The sequence below is a fragment of the Bos taurus genome, chromosome 10, assembly GCF_002263795.3.
Source record: "Bos taurus isolate L1 Dominette 01449 registration number 42190680 breed Hereford chromosome 10, ARS-UCD2.0, whole genome shotgun sequence".
NCBI lineage: Eukaryota > Metazoa > Chordata > Mammalia > Artiodactyla > Bovidae > Bos > Bos taurus.
In genome coordinates, this window is record NC_037337.1 from 1,750,934 (window position 1) to 1,771,127 (window position 20,194).

General features: G+C 40.8%; 1 protein-coding gene across 10 annotated transcripts in view; it reads left to right on the forward strand.

Annotated features, from left to right (window-relative positions):
- The window catches only part of EPB41L4A (erythrocyte membrane protein band 4.1 like 4A), a 296,657-nt gene that overhangs the window by 232,917 nt on the left and 43,546 nt on the right, over positions 1–20,194 (forward strand). For 4 of the 10 annotated variants that reach the window (NM_001435210.1, XM_059890410.1, XM_024997542.2 and 1 more), the window contains 3 exons: positions 14,829–14,919; positions 17,989–18,072; positions 19,044–19,157. In NM_001435210.1, coding sequence (NP_001422139.1) covers positions 14,829–14,919; positions 17,989–18,072; positions 19,044–19,157 — 289 coding nt within the window. Of the gene's footprint in view, positions 1–2,740; positions 2,934–7,492; positions 7,647–14,828; positions 14,920–17,988; positions 18,073–19,003; positions 19,158–20,194 lie in introns of those variants that run through there. The other 6 variants (NR_198911.1, XM_059890412.1, XM_010808814.4 and 3 more) reach the window with 6 other exon arrangements.

Below are 20,194 nucleotides of genomic sequence, written 5' to 3' on the forward strand. Positions count from 1 at the left end.
GAGCCTGAGAAAATAAAGTCTGTCACTGTTTCCACTGTTTCTCCATCTATTTCCCATGAAGTGATGGGACCAGATGCCATGATCTTTATTTTCTGAATGTTGAGTTTTAAGCCAACATTTTCACTCTCCTCTTTCACTTTCATCAAGAGGCTTTTTGTTTTTCTTTGCATTCTGACATAAGGATGGTGTCATCTGCATGTCTGAGGTTATTGATATTTCATCCAGTCCAGCATTTCTCATAATATACTTGGCATATAACTTAAATAAGCAGGGTGACAGTATATAGCCGTGAATCTATTTCTCACTTCCACTGTATAGTTATAAAGTATTTGATTTAGGTCACACCTGAATGGTCTAGTGGTTTTCCCTACTTTCTTCAATTTAAGTCTGAATTTGGCAATAAAGAGTGCATGATATGAGCCATAGTCAGCTCCCTGTCTTGTTTTTGCTGACTGTATAGAGCTTCTTAGTCTTTGGCTGCAAAGAATATAATCAATCTGATTTTGGTGTTGACCATCTGGTGATGTCCATGTGTAGAGTCTTCTCTTGTGTTGTTGGAAGAGGGTTACTATGACCAATGCGTTCTCTTGGCAAAACTCTATTAGCCTTTGTCCTGCTTCATTCTGTTCTCCAAGGCCAAATTTTCCTGTTACTCCAGGTGTTCTTGACTTCCTACTTTTGCATTCCAGTCCGCTATAATGAAAAGGATATCTTTTTCGTGTGTTAGTTCTAGAAGGTGTTGTAGATCTTCATAGAACTATTCAACTTCAGCTTTTCCAGCATTATTGGTTGAGGCTTAGACTTGGATTACTCTGATATTGAATGGTTTGCCTTGGAAAGGAACAGAGATCATTCGGTTGCTTTTGAGATTGCATCCAAGTACTGCATTTTGTACTCTTTTGTTGACTATGATGGCTACTCCATTTCTTCTAAGGGATTCTTGCCCAAAGTATTAGATTTCATGGTCATCTGAGTTAAATTCACCCATTCCATTCCACTTTAGTTCACTGATTCCTAAAATGTTGATGTTTACTCTTGCCATCTCCTGTTTGACCACTTCCAGTTTGCCTTGATTCATGGACCTTGATTCATGGAGAAGGATAAGAGGCTTATGGAAGCTTCCTGATGGGAGAGACTGACAGGGGGAAACTGGGTCTTGTTCTGATGGGCAGGGCTCCTGGTGGCTCAGAAGGTAAAGCATCTGCCTACAGTGTGGTAGACCCGGGTTCAATCCCTGGGTAGGGAAGATCTCCTGGAGAAGAAAATGGCACCCCACTCCAGTGTTCTTGCCTGGAAAATCCCATGGACGGAGGAGCCTGGAAGGCTACAGTCCATGGGGTTGCAAGGAGTCAGACACTGAGCAACTTCACTCACTCACTTGGTCAGTAAATATTTAATCCAATTTTCTGTTGAAGGGCGGGGCTGTGTTTCCTCCATGTTATTTGACCTGAGGCCAAACTATGGGGGAGGTAATGAAGATAATGGTGACCTCCTTCAAAAGGCCCCATGCATGCACTGCTATACTCAGTGCCCCTGACCCTGCAGCAGGCCACCACCGACCCACTCCTCCACCAGAGACTCTTGGACACTCACAGGCAAGTCTGGGTCAGTCTCTTGTGGGGTCACTGCTCCTTTCTCCTGGATCCTGGTGTGCACGAGGTTCTATTTGTGCCCTCCCAGAGTGTGTTTCCCCAGTTCTGTGTAAGTTCTGGCGGCTCTATGTTGGGTTAATGGCAACCTCCTCCAAGACGGCTTATGCCATACCCACGTCTACTGCACCCAGAGCCCCTGCCCCTGGAGCAGTCCACTGCTGACCCATACCTCCTCAGGAGACACCCAAACACAGTTCTGTCTCAGTCTCTGTGGAGTCTCTGGGTCCTGGTGCGCACAAGTTATGCTTGAGCCCTCTGAGAGTCTCTGTTGGGTATGGGCTTTGATTCTAACCATGATTTCGCCCCTCCTACGGCCGTGCTTGGGCTTCTCCTTTGCCCTTGGATATGGGGTATCTCCTCACTGTTGCTCCAGCTCCCCACAGCTGCATATACATTACCGTATGTAAAATAGGTAGGTAGTGGGAATTTGCTATATAACACAGAGAGCTCAACCTCGTCCTCTGTGACAACCTAGCAGCCTGTGATGGGATGGGAGGTGGGAAGGAGGTTCAAGAGGGAGGAGACAGATGTTATACCTATGGCTGATTCATGTTGATATAATACAGAAACCAATACAACATTGTAAAGCAGTTATCCTCCAATTAAAAATAAAGAAGGGGGCAGTCTTATGGAGCTGAGCCCTTAACCTGTTTGATCTGATGCTACCCAGGTAGATAGTATCAGGACAGAGTTGAATTTCAGGATACTCAGCAGTGTCTGCTGAAAATTGAAGAATTACTTGATAGTGTTGGAAAAAACACCCAGTGCAGACCCTGTCCCATGGAGCAAGACTTGCCCCTGATCTAGAGGAACTTTATCATATAAAAAGGATATAACAGTTATTTAGCACTTGCTAAATGACAAGCCTGGAGAATCCCAGGGGCAGGAGAGCCTGGTGGGCTGACGTCTATGGGGTCATGCAGAGTCGGACACGACTGAAGTGACTTAACAACAACAAATGACAAGCACTGTCTAAATACTTTCTAGAAATTATCTGTTGATGGGTGGAGCTGTGTTCCCTCCCTGCTATTTATCTGGGGCCAAACTATGGTGGATGTAATGAAGATAATGGTGACCTTTCTCAAAAGGTCCCATACATGTGCTGCTACAGTCTGTGACCCCAGCCCTGCAGCAGGCCACCACCAACCCACGCCTTCGCCAGAGACTCCTGGACACCACAGGCAAGTCTCCTATGGGGTCGCTGTTCCTTCCTCCCTGGTCCTAGTGTACAAGGCTCTGTTGTGCCCTCCAAGAGTCCATTTCCCAGTCCTGTGTAAGTTCCGGCAGCTCTGTGGTAGGGTTAATGGTGACATCCTCCAAGAGGGCTTATGCCATCCCCACACCCAGAGCCCCTGTCCCTGCGGCAGACCACTGCCGACCCGTACCTCCACAGGAGATGCTCAAACACAATTCTGTCCCAGTCTCTGTGGGGTCCCTGGGTCCTGGTGCACATAAGGTTTATTTGAGCCCTCTGAGCATCTCTGGCGGGAATGGGGTTTGATTCTAAATGCAAATTTGCACCTCCTACCATCTTGCTAGGGCTTCTCCTTTGCCCTTGGATGTGGGGTATCTCCTCACAGTGGCTCCAGTGCTTACCGTCTTATGGGGGTTTCTCTGACCTTGGATGTGGGGTATCTCCACACCGCTGGTCCAGCGAAGCACAGCTGCCGTGCCTGACCTTGGACATGGGGTATCTATTCACGGGTGCTTCAGCGAAGTGCAGGAGCTGCTCCTGACCTCGGCCATGGGGTATCTCCCCTTGGCTGCTCATCACTCCAGTGCCGCGCAGTAATGCTCAAAATTCTCCAAGCCAGGCTTCAACAATACGTGAACCGTGAACTTCCAGATGTTCAAATTGGTTTTAGAAAAGGCAGAGGAACCATAGATCAAATTGCCAACATCCGCTGGATCATCGAAAAAGCAAGAGTTCCAGAAAAACATCTACTTCTGCTTCATTGACTATGCCAAAGCCTTTGACTGTGTGGATCACAATAAACTGTGGAAAATTCTGAAAGAGATGGGAATACCAGACCACCTGACCTGCCTCTTGAGAAACCTGTATGCAGGTCAGGAAGCAACAGATAGAACTGGATATGCAACAACAGACTGGTTCCAAATCGGGAAAGGAGTACATCAAAGCTGTATATTGTTACCCTACTTATTTAACTTATATGCAGAGTACATCATGCGAAATGCTGGGCTGGATGAAGCACAAGCTGGAATCAAAATGCCTGGGGGAAATATCAATAACCTCAGAAATGCAGATGACAGCACCCTTATGGCAGAAAATGAAGAACTAAAGAGTTTCTTGATGAAAGTGCAAGAGGAAAGTGAAAAAGTTGGCTTAAAGCTCAACATTCAGAAAACGAAGATCATGGCATCTGGTCCCATCACTTCATGGCACATAGATGGAGAAACAGTGGGAACAGTGGCAGACTATTTTTTTGAGCTCCAAAATCACTGCAGATGGTGACTGCAGCCATGAAATTAAAAGATGCTTGCTTCTTGGAAGAAAAGCTGTGACTAACCTAGACAGCATAAAATTACTTTGCCAGTAAAGGTCTGTCTAGTCAAGGCTATGGTTTTTCTAGTAGTCATGTATGGATGTGAGAGTTGGACTATAAGGAAAGCTGAGTGCCAAAGAATTGATGCTTTTGAAGTGTGGTGTTGGAGAAGACTCTTGAGAGTCCCTTAGACTGCAAGGAGATCCAACCAGTCCATCCTAAAGGGATCAGTCCTGAATTTTCATTGGAAGGACTGATGTTCAAGCTGAAACTCCAAGACTTTGGCCACCTGATGCGAAGAGCTGACTCATTTGAAAAGACCCTGATGCTGGGAAGGATTGAAGGTGGGAGGAGAAGGGAACAACAGAGGATGAGATGGTTGGATGGTATCACCAACTCAATGGACATGAGTTTGAGTAAACTCCAGGAGTTGGTGATGGATAGGGAAGCCTGGTGTGCTGCAGTCCATGGGGTTGCAAAGAGTTGAACACGACTGAGGTGACCGAACTGAACTGAGAAATTATCTGATGTAATCCTCATATCCACTATATAAGGAGTTCGTTATATCTTCATTTTATAGATGAGAAAACTGAGATGCAAAGAGATTTAATAACTTGTCGAAGATCACAACAGTGGGTAAATTTGCAGAGCTAGAAACCAATCTGGGTTTGTAAGACTTGTATACTTAACCACTTTGTCATACCAAAGAGATAAAAGACCTACCGAAATCAGGCACATGTGTCAGGTATTGTGGAGCGGAGCACTTTCTGTTTTAAGTGTCCAGGAAGGTAGTTTTCTTATGACTAATGGTATGTTCTATGATGCTGTTGTGAAGGAAGCAAATTCTGAAGGTCTGGTGGCCTGGGACGGAAGATTCTAGCCCCTGGTGAGGAGGGGATGCCGGAGGGTTTTCTCAGGGTTCTCTAGACCCAGGCAGTTTTGATAGACTAGATTTCCAGATTCTCTTTCCTGGAAGGAGCCTGCCTGTGATAGTAGGCTTGCCCCTTCCAATGGACTTTTTCCTATTTTCCAAAAGAAAAGTAGTCATTTTTCCCACTCGGAATCTGTTATACTATTTTGTGTTTAAATGTTCAACCTCCTGGACTGATGTTGGAAAAGTAAAATGACCTTGATTATCAAGTGACACATCCTTGTATGTTATTTTCTCACTTTGACTTTCAGCAGAATTGATGAAGGACCCAATTGATTTACCACTTAATAGAAAATTTGAAATACTTTTAGATAATGTATCCCTACTTGTAGAGTTATAGGTCTACATGTAATTTGGAAGTTCTCTGGGACACTGGTGATGTCCTTATAACAGAATACTTAACAGAATAATATAAACCTCTACTTAATGTGAAGAAGAAAATCTATTCAAATAAAAATAAGAATGGAATTGTTGCTAAACTGTTTCATTTTAGCACAAAATAATATTCTTGAATGGGTATGATCCAGATTAATCATGGAGAAAACAAGACTATCCTGTTTATCTTATTAAGAATTAACTTTTCAATAAAAACATACGTTTTACATTTAAAAATTACTTATCAGCATTGATGCAGTGTACTAATAACATGCTGTTAGTAATTGTAATGATAACTTTGTTTAGAAAAAAATTTTACCATGTCGAGCTTTATGGTCATGGGAAATAAGCCTTTTACTTTATTTCTGTTTTTCTGTCACAAAAGTAAGATATAGTGATGAATAAATACTTTCAAGCATAAAACATTACTTTGGGATACATTTTTGCAGAGGAGATGAAATTGAGTTGCAACTACAAGGAGAATGAAAGATTGCTGTGAAATTTTCAACTGATAAACTCATTTCATGTATTTTTGTTTGCTTATTTTTGTAATTAAATTTTTTAAATTGGGGTGTGATTAATTTGCAATGTAGTGTTAGTTTCTGTTGTGCAACAATGTGAATCAGCTATATATATGCATATCCCCTCCCTCTTATCCCTCCCTGCTATACCCCCATCTACCCCCTCTAGGTCATTTCATGTATTTTTAAAATGAATGACTGTGGATATCAAAGTTGTATGGTATTTTATTACACTGGATATATTTAAGAGAGTCATGAAGCAGTTTCATTTAATTAATTTTTTGTTTTAATATTTTTTATGAAATACTGTTGATTCACAGTGTCGTGTTAATTTGTACTTGTAGCAAAGTGATTCGGTTGTGTGTGTTCTTTTTGAAAATATTCTTTTCCATAATGGTTTATCATAGGATATTGAATACCATTCTCTGCTATACAATAGGACCTTGTTTACTCATTATGTGTCTCAAAGTATGCATCTGCTAACCCTAACCTCTCCTATCTCATACCTCCCCAGCCCCCTCCCCCTTGGCAGCCACCAGATCATTCTCTGTGAATAGAGAGATTCAAGAGATTTACATCTTTTTATTTAAAAATTTTAAAACACTGTTTGTTTTTAATTTAATATTTTGTTGGTTTCTGCCATATATCAACATGAATCAGCCATAAGTGTATGTAAAAACAGTTACATTTTAAAATGTCAGTATTTACTATATGTTGCAAATGACATCCTTTTGATACTCTTTAAACTTCTGATGCAAGATGTTAGATATCATCTTAGAAACATGCACTGAGGTGAATCATTTTCCAAATTCTTTTAGTGAGTACTTGTGTAAAAAGTTTAAAGAACACTGAGTTAAGTCCTCCTAGATATGAGCTCAACTGTGGAAAAATCAGAAAAACCAAAAATGTTCTCAATTTTGCCTAAGCAAAATAAACCTTTTAAAAGTGATCTTTACATACAATTATATGTATTTTGTGTTTGTATATACTTTATATGGGGCTTCCCAAGTGGCACGGTTGTAAAGAATCCGCCTGTAAATGCAGGAGACACAGGGGATGCGGGTCCTATCCCTGGGTTGGGAAGATCCCCTGGGATGGGAAATGGCAACCCACTCTACTATTCTTGCCTGGCAAACTCCATGGACAGAAGAACTTGGCGGGCTATAGTCTATGAGGTTACAAGGCGTCAGACGTGACTGAGCACACACACTCTTTATACACCACGGTAATTACATCAAATAAAACCTCTAAAGCCGTGGTCTCGCACTCTCTTCTGGAACAGAACAAACTTTGTGTCTGGTGTGGAGCTGTTCCCCTGCCCTAGACCAAATGAGCATAAATGTGGGGCCTGAGAAAAGATGGCTGGAGAAGGTCTGCTGTAGGTTGCTCTCAACTGTGTGGCCCTGTTGATGGGGGGCCGCGGGGGAGGGGGAGTGGGAGAGCAGCACAGGGATAGGATGTGAGCGCTTGCTCAGTTCTCCTCCACCATACTGTGTTCTCATATCACAGGAAGAAAAACTTGGAGACGAAGAGGTTTGCCACACCTCGTGCTTCCAGACAACCATTCACAGAGCCATGCTGGCACTGGGCCTGGGACGGCTGAGAGGAAAGATAGGCACCCCTCTACTGTTAGCGTGGCTGGCAGCCCCTCCAGCATACACAGGTGTGGATCACAGGTCCTTCAGATACTACAGCCCCTTGTTCCACTCTGAGGGCCTAAGGGAGAAAAATGCTTGGACGTGCCTTTTTTGGTTTTGAACCAGTATTCTGACCTACAGAGAAGGGTGTTGGTGCCCACCTCTCGGGGTGTGTGCCTCGGTAGCTTGGGCAGAGGATGAAATGCCTTCATCTCTTCTTCTCCTAAGTTGACCATGTTGGTCACGAGGAAAGCAGAGGGATCCAGGAGAGTGCTGGGTCAAGGGAGAAGACACTGGAAGCAGACCAACCAGGGAAGGGATCTTTCATGCATAGACATATTTTCCTAGCATCTTTCTCATCCACACCCACTCTTTATGATCTACCCTCCAGCTTTCAAGCAGAATGCTTTGTTTGATCTTGCAGTTGACATGTAGCAAAATCAGTCTTAAAAGTCTGTATGTTTGTAGTAAAGAGGTAACTGTGTTTAAATACCACCCTTAGGACTTTTGAATGCAGAAACAGAAAGGCAGGGGTCTGGCTACCTCTTTGGGATGAACGGGCTGAGGTCAGGCATTTGAACTTTAAAGAATTAGCCACTGTACACTTAAACACTTTTTATTTTCCAAATCATGTGTTTTGAAATTTAATTAAATTATACATAATGAATATCAGTTTTGGCAAATATAAAACCTTCATGATGATAGGAAAAAATATATATAAAGTTTCCATGGCCATTTTACTGTTTGTAATTTGTGATGTTAGAAAAATATATTTTGCCAAGTTGTTCTGTCTTCTGCCATTTTTTCCCATAGTAACCAGTTATAAAGTTGAAAAACCACAGCAAAGTGATTCTGTACTATCAGTGTGAGAACTAGAGCTAAAATATATTTCCAGTTACTAGCTCATTCTTAATTCATGAATATAATATTTCTTCTGATAAGTCATTCTAGATCAGATAATATGAACTCAGACTGTCTTTAATGAAACCTAATAATCTGTTGTGTTGTGAAGAGTTAAAATCTATTCTGTCCTGATTATTTGTCTCAAGCATTAGATGTAGCTTTTAAAAAATATAGGTCAGGAAAGAAAATGTGAATAAGTGGGATAAAATTTAGCCTAAAAGTTTACAAATGTATCATATTTGAGAGTTTTAAAAATGAAATCTTGTATATATGATAGTCTCGCTTTACTTACTGGCTATTTGTCCTTTTCCCCATTAAACAGAATAAGTCAAATTACTCTGATAAATATATATATATATATATTTTTTTTTCTTTTAATGTCACATGTTCATCCTCCATGCCCACTCTAAATTCAAAGCAGTGGCAACATTTAAGTAACATTAGACATTTAAACTAAGGTTGACAGATGTCAAATTGAGCTATGAACTTTGCTGGTGGTGGTTTAGTCGCTAAGTCATGTCCAGCTCTTGTGACATCATGGACAGTAGCCTGTCAGGCTCCTCTGTCCATGGGGATTATCCAGGCAAGAATACTAGAGTGGGTTGCCATTTCCTTCTCTAGGGTATCTTCCCAACCCAGGAATCGAACTCAGGTCTCCTGTATTGCAGGCAGATTCTTTATCGACTGAGCTATGAGGGACCTTGTGAGGCTCAGTGTTTTTATAATTGAGCATCCATGTGAATTCAGTACCGCATCTTGAAATCTGGACATCACAGCGATGACTTTTAAGAATCTCCCCCAGGTCAAGCAGCTAAACAGATCCTGGGAAAGTTGGTTCTGTTTCTGAAAGCCGCTCTTCCTGAACGGAAGGCGAGGGTCACTTAAGATGAAGGCACTGAATTGTGAGCAAAGCCAAACTGCACAACAGCGTAGTCATGGTCCGCTGCACGCGGGCTGAAAGTATTTGCATATGGGGTGTTAAAAGGTGAACAGATGAGACCATGGAACACTGAACACTGGCACTGCAGTGCTGCCTAACCCATAGGGCATTGTGTGGGCCCATGCCATGCTGCAGTGTTTAACAGTCCAGAGACAAAAATAATCACAGATCATGAGCTAGATCTGGCTCCTTAATAAACTATAGCAGTCTCCTGATAAACTTATTCTTCTACCTGTGACCAGTCTCATGAGTAAAGCCCTTTGTCTTTTGGGGGAGGGGGGTTACCACACCATGTGGCATGCGGGATCTCACTTCCCTGACCAGGAATGGAACCCACGCCCCCTGCAGTGGGAGGATAGAGTCTTAACCGGACCTCCAGGAAGTCCCAGACCTTTGTCTTTTTCTGTGAATGATATGTAAGTTGAACTGGATGCTTCTAATTCTAAATGACCTTGCTAGAGTTAATATGTTATGTAAAATAAAATACAAATTTACTTAGGAGCCTTGGTAATCCTATGTGGATAACTGACTTTTTTTGTAGATCATCTGCTGCTTTCATTTTAAAGGCTAGAAAGAGTAGCATGCTATAGCAGAAGGCTGCCGTAAAGCCCTGAGAAGTAGCCCAGGCTTGTAGAGTATGGCTGCATGTCACTTCGTCTCCTGCATTTTCCATACTGCCACATCCAGATTTTTTTTTGTCTTAGTTTTGACACTTTTTAAACATAACATTATTATCCTCAATTTTCCCTTCTAGTTGGAAAAAATAGTAGAAACAGAAAGACATCCTCTATAGTAACAGACCTTCACTGAATACTATAAAACACTGTGCTGGAAATCATGGGGCCTCAGTGATATGCCCTTCATTTTATTAAGATTTTGAGGCCTTATTCACTTTTATTAATAATTTTATTGTGTATATTATAAATATTTTTTGAAATATATATGTGGCCATTTGTGTTTCTGGATATTTTAGATGGAAAACAACTGTTTTCCCTTCTCTAAAAGAAAGAGTTGCCGCACATGGAATGATTTCTATAGTGTAGGAAAACTGCCCTTAATGTTTTATTTCTCGACATGAGAAATAGTTTAATAGTGGTTCACTTTATAATAATTTGTTAAACAGTTCACATATGTATTTTATATTCTTTTCTGGTGGTCTGTTATAATTTACAATGAAAAAAGAATGTTGAAAACCAATTTCTCCAGCCTCAAAATTTCTTCTGGAACAATGCCTAAAATTCCATTGTTATCAATTATTTTGTTAATATTTGTCTTCTCCTTTTTGTCTTTAAAATGCAACCATTTGTGACCAGTTAATACATGAAGACATGAGCCCTTTAGTGTAGTTGGTTTGTCAGATCACCACTTCTCTGTAGTTCAAGAATCTGAGCTTATGTAGAAGGGCTGGTTCTGGAAGGTAGGATAATGAGGGGAGGAAGAGTTTTGAAAAGGAAAGCAGTTAGTGCATGTCAGCAAAATGGAAAATCGGTGAGCCTAAAGGATGCATAACCATCTCTCTCACCTTTGCAGATTTCAGTAAGCAATATTTAATTGCTTAGCTTTCTTCTTAAATGATAGCATGATTAAAAAAACCTCACTCATTTGACATAATTAGGACAATGGTTAAAATATAATATTTTTAAAGTATAGTTATTACTTTTAAGTGCATATTTACTAATGTAAAGCTAATAAGTATTGCCTACTTAGAGTTTTTAAAGAACCCTACATTCATGAATAAAAAGAGTAATTTATAATTAAGGTATGAATATTACATGAATGGATACTGCAGAAAATCTCCCAGTAAGTTAAGGCTTATAAGTAGCTTTTTTTCTTATAGTTAGTTTTCCTAGTAAGTCTTTTACACTTCAGGCTTGTCCAGTTCACATACTTACAGAGGAGGGAGATGCATATAAATAGATTTTTTTTGGTTAGTAGTATGCTGTTTTGAGGATAAAAAAATATAAATTAAATTGGATTACCCTATCTAGTTATGATGTGTTTGAGTATATTATATGACTGTTATGTTAGTAAAATAGTCTTGTCAGTGAAGCAGTTTATTTTGAAGACATTTGCCTATTGTGTCTGAAATTGTCTGAGAGAGCTTGTACGTGATTTTTTTCCCTGAAATTCTTTGAGAAAACCATAGATCTAGTGTTTGACCTCAAAAATTATGACTTAGGTATTGTGAATAACCAAATATTGGTTTCTTTAAGGAAGTACATATACATATATAGTTTGAAAATTTTCTATTTGAAAATATTCCTCAGTTTTTGGCCTGTTTATTAAGCTTTTGCAAGCTTGGGAAAGAGACTCGGTGAAAGTGATCAAGCAGCAGAAAAGACTGCTCAGCAATATTACGGTTACCAGGGCTAGGGAGAGGAAGACTGGGATAAATTGGGAGGTTGGGATTGACACATACACACTACTTTGTGTAAAATAAATAATAAGGAACTACTGTGTAGCACAAGGAACTCTACCCAGTACTCTGTAATGACCTACATGAGAGAAGAATCTAAGAAAGAGTGGGTATATGTATGTATAACTGATTCACTTTGCTGTACAGCAGAAAGTAACACAACATTGTGAATCAACTATACTCTAATAAAAATTTTAAAATCAAACAAAGGACAAAAAACAAACAAACAACAAACCCCCCCCCCCAAAAAAAAAAAAGCCAAAAAGAGACTGACTGCTCAGTCAAACGGAGAAAGCAATGGCACCCCACTCCAGTACTCTTGCCTGGAAAATCCCATGGATGGAGGAGCCTGGTGGGCTGCAGTCCATGGGGACTGAGTCGGACACGACTGATGCAACTTAGCAGCAGCAGCAGCTCAGTCAAAAGTGATAAGACTTGAAGCAAACCCAGGTTTATCCACCAGCTAGCTGCACAGGACTTCAGTTTAAGTGATGCTTGCTTTCACTTGGTGCTTCTTCCACTGCTGTTATTGCCACTGGGCGCTTGGGCTGGTTTCCCTGCTGTGCCCGCTTCTTCCCCCAGCCTGGGAAATAGCCCTGGGTCTGTGAATTTCCCTTATATTATAAATTAGTAATACCAGCTTAGAACAATGCTGCATTTAAAAAACATGTATTTAAAACTATTAAAAATATTGATTATGGGGACACATCAGCTGTCTGGGGGCACAAATGAATTAATCCCTCTTGTCACTGTCCCAGGGCCACATCACACAGAGTTCCCACTTTTGAGAAGCAGCTCCTTCTCAAATCTACGCCTGCAGTTTTGGGAATATGCCCTTGTGATTTTTATTAAGGGTTATGGCAAAGTAGACAGTGACTGGCCACTCCAGTGTCTGATAGCATTGGCGGTTGTTCAGAGGGAGTTGGTTGTGTCCCATTCATCCGACCGTACTCTTATAATGCCTGAATTCTGAATGTTGCTCCCATGTGAGCTTACGTTTGATGCCATCTTCAGGTTCACCTTTTCACTTCAGGATTCCAAAACTGGAACAAAATTCAGGTATTGAATCCATGTCAAATTGCTCATAATAGTTTATGGAGTGCTGATTTGAAACCCCTGTTTGCTTTCCGTGTCTAAGGTGTATTCATTAATGTTTATCATTCCTGATCAGTAGCCAAAGCTGCCTCCCAGTGTCCTGGAGGGAATCGCCAACTTCAGGGTGCTCACATGTTTCTCTTGTTATCTCTCAAGCTTGGTTGCCCTTGACAGAGAGTTCTTCTCTTTGTTGACGATTAAATGTTCTCCTCATTGGGTATTCTTTTCACTTATCTTCCAAAGAGTCTGTTTCTCCCAGTGTATCCTTAATTTAGACTGGCTCCTGAGGATGAGGCACAGGTGGCCATGGAAGGCTGTGCATTGTGGTGGTTTTGAGCTAATTCTCAGGAGCCAGATTGGTGGGTTTAAAAGCTGGGCCCTCGCTCATGAGCTGTGGGACCTTGGCAAAGTCCTGTTTTTCTTATCTATAAAATGGGGAAATAATTAGTATCCATATTAGAGGATTATTTTGAGGATTATATAAGTAAATAAACCAGAAGTACTTAGGACAGTTTGGTGGCTCAAATGGTAAAGAATCTGCCTGCAATGCAGGAGACCTGGGTTTGATCCCTGGAGAAGGGAATTGCAACCCACTCCAGTATTCTTGCCTGGAGAATCCCATAGACGGAGGGTCCATGGAGTCGCAAAGAATCGGACACAACTGAGCGACTTTTACTTGGTCAGCACCCACTACATAGTAAGTGCTCAACAGGTATCAGCTCTTACTAGTATTACAGACTTACCTTAGAATTTGGAAACTGTTAGCCGTGATTATATTGGAGAAGGAAATGGCAACCCACTCCAGTGTTCTTGCCTAGAGAATCCCAGGGACAGAGGAGCCTGGTAGGAGGCTGTCTCTGGGGTCGCACAGAGTCAGACACGACTGAAGTGACTTAGCAGCAGCAGCAACGATAATTATACTTTGGATTGAAGGACTTGACCCATGGACATACAAGATGGCTTTCTGAGGAGGACACGCCTGCCTGCCACATGATTGAACCAGGACTGCAGGCGTCCATCCTCCTGGAGTGGGGGGCGTGCCACTAGAGAGGAGACTAGCCATCAGTGCCTGCACATCTCTCCCCTGCAGGCTTATCAGCCTCTCCCCCAAGAATGGGATCCAGATTTCCTGGATGGGCTTGGCTGCTGTGCTAGATTTGATCAGTTTCCATCGTTGTGTCTGCTGGGGGTGCCCTCTGCTGGTCCATCTAGCATGTGTGCAAATCTGGGGGATAGCAGCTTTTAAAAAGTTAGTTTAAGCCTTTTAGGGATGTTTACATTAAAAAGCACACTTGAAAATGTTTTTTTTTTTAATGTGAGTGATACAAATCATATCTATATTAGTCTGTTTTTTCCATTTGCATTATGAGTTGGAGTATTTTCAGGTCTGAAATATTTGGGGTAGGTTTGAATGAGAATGAGGGTTGTCAACAGCATGCCAAGAAACAGTAATTTTTTTCACAACACAGTTGTCAAAAACCTATTGGAATGGCTTACATTCCAGTATAATAGTACTAAATATCTTTGATTCTTATTTAACGGTTTAAAGAATGTCCATGATGTGGGAACTTTGTAAACACTGAAGTCTCAAAACATCCTATTTTCAAATGGTGCCATAACCCAGACCCCTTGGACATTGTCATGTTCAGGGTTTAGTACATTTCAGAAAATATTATCTCAGATTTATTGAGCAATTCATTATGTATTTAGAATTATATTTTACCAGTACATTGTGCCATGATGTCCCTAAGTTTACATTAAAAATTTTTTTTCCATTTATTTTGTGTTTTTCTGACCACTGCCTCCTTTTTTTTCTTCTCCAATGTCTCTTTCTTTCCTCTGCTTTGCTACTAGGATCAAACAGCATAAATCGGGTGACTGCGAATATGGAAAATGGAGAAAATGAAGGAACAACTAAAATTATCGCACCTTCACCAATAAAAAGGTCAGTTAGTTAACTGAAAGGACACACTGCTATCTGCTGTCACAGAAATGCTATTTATCTTTTGTCAAGGTTAAGAAGCACGCTGGTAATTAATTAGTACTTTTAATGAAAATAGTCAATGGGCCAAAGAATACTTTAAGATGCCAGTAAAATGTAAAGAATCAGAACATGTCCCTCTCATTTGAAGGAAATGCTCCTGCCGTCATAGCATGATGAAGTTATAGATAGTCTGTGGTCTGCCTTCTCCACAACACAGTGAAAATCCCATGTGATTTTTTTAAATGGCATGATATAATGGACTAACTCCGAGGGCCCTGGAAAGTAAAGTAGATAGCATTCGTGTTTAATGTACTGCGTTCATTATAGCAGTACACTGAACTGTGGCCCTGGAAGGAGGTTTTATAGCGTTTAGAGGTGCAGGGTTTCAGAAGGCAGTGATTGCATATGTATGAAGAGTTGTCATGGTCTTTTGCATCAATTTTCCCTGAAGCATCCCCCAGCGGAAGGACCTTCTCTTAATATATTATGTGGATTGTTTCCCTGAAAGATCAGCCTTGTTCTCTGTTCAGACACTGTTTCAGCGTCACTTTTTCCTATCTCCAATTATGTTCATGGAACAGAATGTTGCACATACAGTGAGCTCTCTATAGAGAGTACTCCATACGCATTGTAGAGAAGTCACATATTTCCGAGATATGTGACCTTGAGAAACTTCTTAGATCATCTACTCCATCTTTTGTTAATAAATAATACAATATTGTAAAGTAAAAAAAAAAAAAAAAAAATGCAGTATCTGCAAAGCACCCCCCCCCCCCCAAAAAAAAATAATAATGGTGTTTTCATTCAATTGGATTGTTGCTACTTGGAGAAATATAGTGTATGATTTCTCAGCAAAATAATTCTAAGTTCTGAAATTTCTCAGAGTTGCAGTGTTTTCCCCAAGGTTTCGCCTTCATTTTCTTTGTTTACGTGCTGGGTGCTCCCTGTATAGATTCCCTTTTTGGAATGATAAGTTCTTTGCTTTCGTGTACACTTTCTTCCTCTTTTCTCTTTTTGCATTCTTGTTTTGATGGGTTGATAATTGCTTTACAATGTTGTGTTAGTTTCTGCGGTACAACAGCAAGAACCAGCCATAAGTATACCCCTCCCCGTGGGCCTTCCCCCCACTCCCCGCCATCCCACCCCTCTAGGTTGGCACCGAGCGCTGGACTGGGCTCCCTGTGTCCTGTAGCAGCTTCCCACTATCGATTTTATACCAGCATTGATGTACTTTCATGTGCTGTGCTTCTCGCAGCCTCGTAGTTGTGGCTAGAGGGTCAGCTGAATCTGTATGTACAGGGTATGCTTACGGTGAGTCTAACATAAGAATGGTCATGCATGAAATTCAGATCCCAAGGCTTTTTAGAGTGTATGGAAGGAGTGCAGTCCGCTCCACAACTGCATTCTTGCCCATAGGACTGATACCTGAAGGACTGCCAAATTTTCCCACTCAAGCTCCAGATGAGAACTAGCTCAGAGACTGCATTCAGTTAATTTGCCCCCTGAGATTTCATTATTCTGCTGCTGCTCTCTCAGTTCCTCTTTCATGTCCCTACTGCACTGCTCAATCTCCCTTTTCTCTTTTCTCTCTGATTTATTAAACACACCCAAACTTTCTACTGTATCTTTCTACATACCATATTTATTACTTTTCCTCCTTTCAAAATTAAAGTTTTACTTTAGAAATTTGATCTTCCAAATGTTTTTTAATCTTTTTAAGAATAACATAAATAAAATATACCTACCGTCTACGAATACTAGTGCTCTTTAACATGCCTTTGTCAAATATCTAATTTTTTAGGCTTTATAACTCCCTAGATGAATATCATATACTAGGGTACAAGTTTATTTTCATTTTTTGAAATTACCTTGTCATTTTTTCTCTCCTCTTTCTTTGCTGTTACAAAGAACTCTGCTATGACTATATTCCAGGACAATTAAATAGAGGATTCCTCAGAAAGCTGGGGTTAAACATGGATTAGGAGTTAAGTAGCTCTATCTTTTTCTGAAGTGGAGGCTCCCAGGGAAGTGAGAGGTGGCACACCTTCTGTCCTCCCCTGGTGACGGGAGGCTTTTGATGAGCCCCTGCCTTGTGTCTCCCAGTGTTTCTAAAATAATTGTTGAGGTTGAATAACAGCTCAGTTATATTTACATTCTTGGGACAGAAAGATGATACTAGGTCAGGAAATAAGATTTGAAAGTCATTCTGATTTGGAAGGATGAAGCCAAGATACGGCGGAAGCTAGGGGCAGAGAAGGTCAATTTGGGCGGCCTGAACCTGCCCAAAGCTGACCGGCCTGCACAAATTCAGACCCAGATCCAAAGCCAGCGGTCTCTGACCACTACTGAAAGAGGGAACCAGCCACATGAGCCAGAATACTCAACTTTCCTTTCTTGTCAGCCTTGTGTTTTTGGCTTGCTGGTTCCCCCTGTTTCTCATCCTGCCAGAATTCTCCAGGCCAGAATACCGGTGTGGGTAGCCTTTCCCTTCTCCAGGGGATCCTCCCAACCCAGGGTTTGAACCCAGGTCTCCCTCATTGCAGGTGGATTCTTTACCAGCTGAGCCACAAGGGAAGCCCAAGAATACTGGAGTGGGTAGCCTATCCCTTCTCCAGCAGATCTTCCCAACCCAGGAATTGCACCGGGGTGTCCTGCATTGCAGGTGGATTCTTTACCAACTGAGCTATCAGGGAAGCCCCTTCCCATACTGCAGGTGGACTCTAGAAAATTTCTTTTAACAATTGATGACTTGGCATTTGGGTGACTTAAGGCAGTAAAACTAGAAAGAAAGAAGAGGCAAAGAGACCCCCAAGGTACAGCTGGAAAGTTTATTATTATTATTATTATTATTTTTTAGGCAGCCACTTTACCTTTTTTTCTGGAATGAGTCATAGGTATGAATAAAAACACATTTTAAAACATTTGTTAAATAATTTTACTGAAGAAATAAGTATGTGAGTTAATTTTCTTTTATTTTCTATTTAATTTATTTTCCACTCTTTTTTGTTTGTTTGTTTTTTTAAATTAAAGCTTTAAGAAAGCAAAGAATGAAAACAGCCCTGATACCCAGAGAAGCAAATCTCATGCACCGTGGGAAGAAAATGGCCCCCAAAGGTAAAGAGAATCCTTGTTTTTATAAAGGAGAACAGTATAAATGGGGTTGGCAATTGCAGCTTGTTAAACAATGGAATTTGCTTTGTGGCTGGTGATGACTAACTGTGGACAAGGCAGTCAGATTCCTAGATCAGCATGACTGAGAACTTCTGAAGTCGAAGTCAACAGCATGTGTCCTAACATGAAACTTTCTCCTGGAAAGACAGAAAGGAAAACGTGCGTATACTAAGAAACTGCCTGAAAGTTGGTGAGGATGGCTTAGGTGGTCATCTGGATGCTTGAAATGACATATTGATGATAATTTCCCCAACTGCATTGTTCTTGTTAAAACTTAAATTGAAAACTTAAAAATAAAATTAAATTAAAAAAAAAAGAAAACTACCGTTGATGAATAGTGCTTTTAGATGACCTTTATTCCTAGAAATAAATATTTAGTTAATTTTGTTCACAATTACCATACCAGGGACAGATCTGCTTCATAATTTATTGATAAGTTGAATGATGGTTCCAGGTCTGACCATGCCATGGTTCAGATTCTAACTCTGCCTCTTTCCTGGGTACTTGGCTGCTTAACTAAATATTCTGTATTTCTGTTTTCTTTACTGTTAAATGGGTCTAATACCTGTACTTCAGTGACTAGGGTTGACCTGGAGATAAACTGGGATAATGAGTATAAAGCCCTCAGCAAGCATGTGTAGATTCATCTTAAACGCAGATTGTTGTTACTGTTGCCATCATTTGTGTGCTCATTTCTTTTGAAGTCCAGTAAAACAAGCCCATTCCTGATTTATTTTACTAGATCTTACTCTTCTTTCAATAAATCTTGTCAGGAAAGAGAACCATATGCCCAAGACCCAGTATTCCCCGGAAAGTAGAGAATGGCAGTTATGAGCACTTCCCTAGGTCCAGCTTAGGGTATTGCTTCTCCCAGCCCTCTGCAGACAACCTTGACCATTCCTCTTCCACTCCAGCGGACTCTATAACTCCCCCAACGACCGCACGAAATCCCCCAAGTTCCCTTACACACGCCGCCGAAACCCCTCGTGTGGGAGCGACAATGACTCTGTGCAGCCCACCAGGAGGAGGTAAGCGGAACGGCCGTCGGTTTTAAATTTTCAGCAGCAGTTCCAGGCCCCAGCTGCAGTTTAACCAGGATATTCTCATAGTGCGTGACTGTTGGTCCCCTCACAATAACAGAGAGCTTCTGAGTTTTGTTGTTGTTGTTTTTTGTTTTTTTGAGATGAAATAAGCTAGAGGTCCTGAAGCATTTCTCTTAAAAAGCCAGAGTTTCAGAGGATGATTTCATAAAATATTGATGGGAACTTACTCTCTGTATTGTAGTTAAGACTAAATTTTTAAAAATATGTATAATATTTTGAAAATATATATTATATAGTATGTATAATATGTATATATAATATGTATTGGATTAATGATATACATTAATATGTAAAAGATTTAAATGTTTTTATCTGAGAAGACAAGATCTTCATGACCCCAAAAAGATCTTCATGACCCAGATAGCCACAATGGTGTGATCACCCACCAAGAGCCAGACATCCTGAAATGCAAAGTCAAGTGGGCCTTAGGAAGCATCACTACAACAAAGCTAGTGGAGGTGATGGAATTCCAGTGGAGCTATTTCAAATCCTGAAAGATGATGCTGCGAAAGTTCTACACTCAATATGCCAGCAAATTTGGAAAACTCAACAGTGGCCACAGGACTGGTAAAGGTCAGTTTTCATTCCATCCCAAAAAAAGGGCAATGCCAAAGAATGTTCAAACTACTGCACAATTGCAGTCATCTCACATGCTAGCAAAATAAAAAATCTCTCAAAATTCTCCAAGCCAGGCTTCAACAGTACATGAACTGTGAACTTCCAGATGTTCAAGCTGGATTTAGAAAAGGCAGAGGAACCAGAGACCAAATTGCCAACAACCATTGGATCATTGAAAAAGCAAAAGAGTTCCAGAAAAACATCTGTTTCTGCTTTATTGACTATACCAAAGCCTTTGACTGTGTGGATCACAACAAACTGTGGAAAATTCTTCAAGAGATAGGGATACCAGACCACCTGACCTGCCTCCTGAGAAATCTGTATGCGGGTCAAGAAGCTACAGT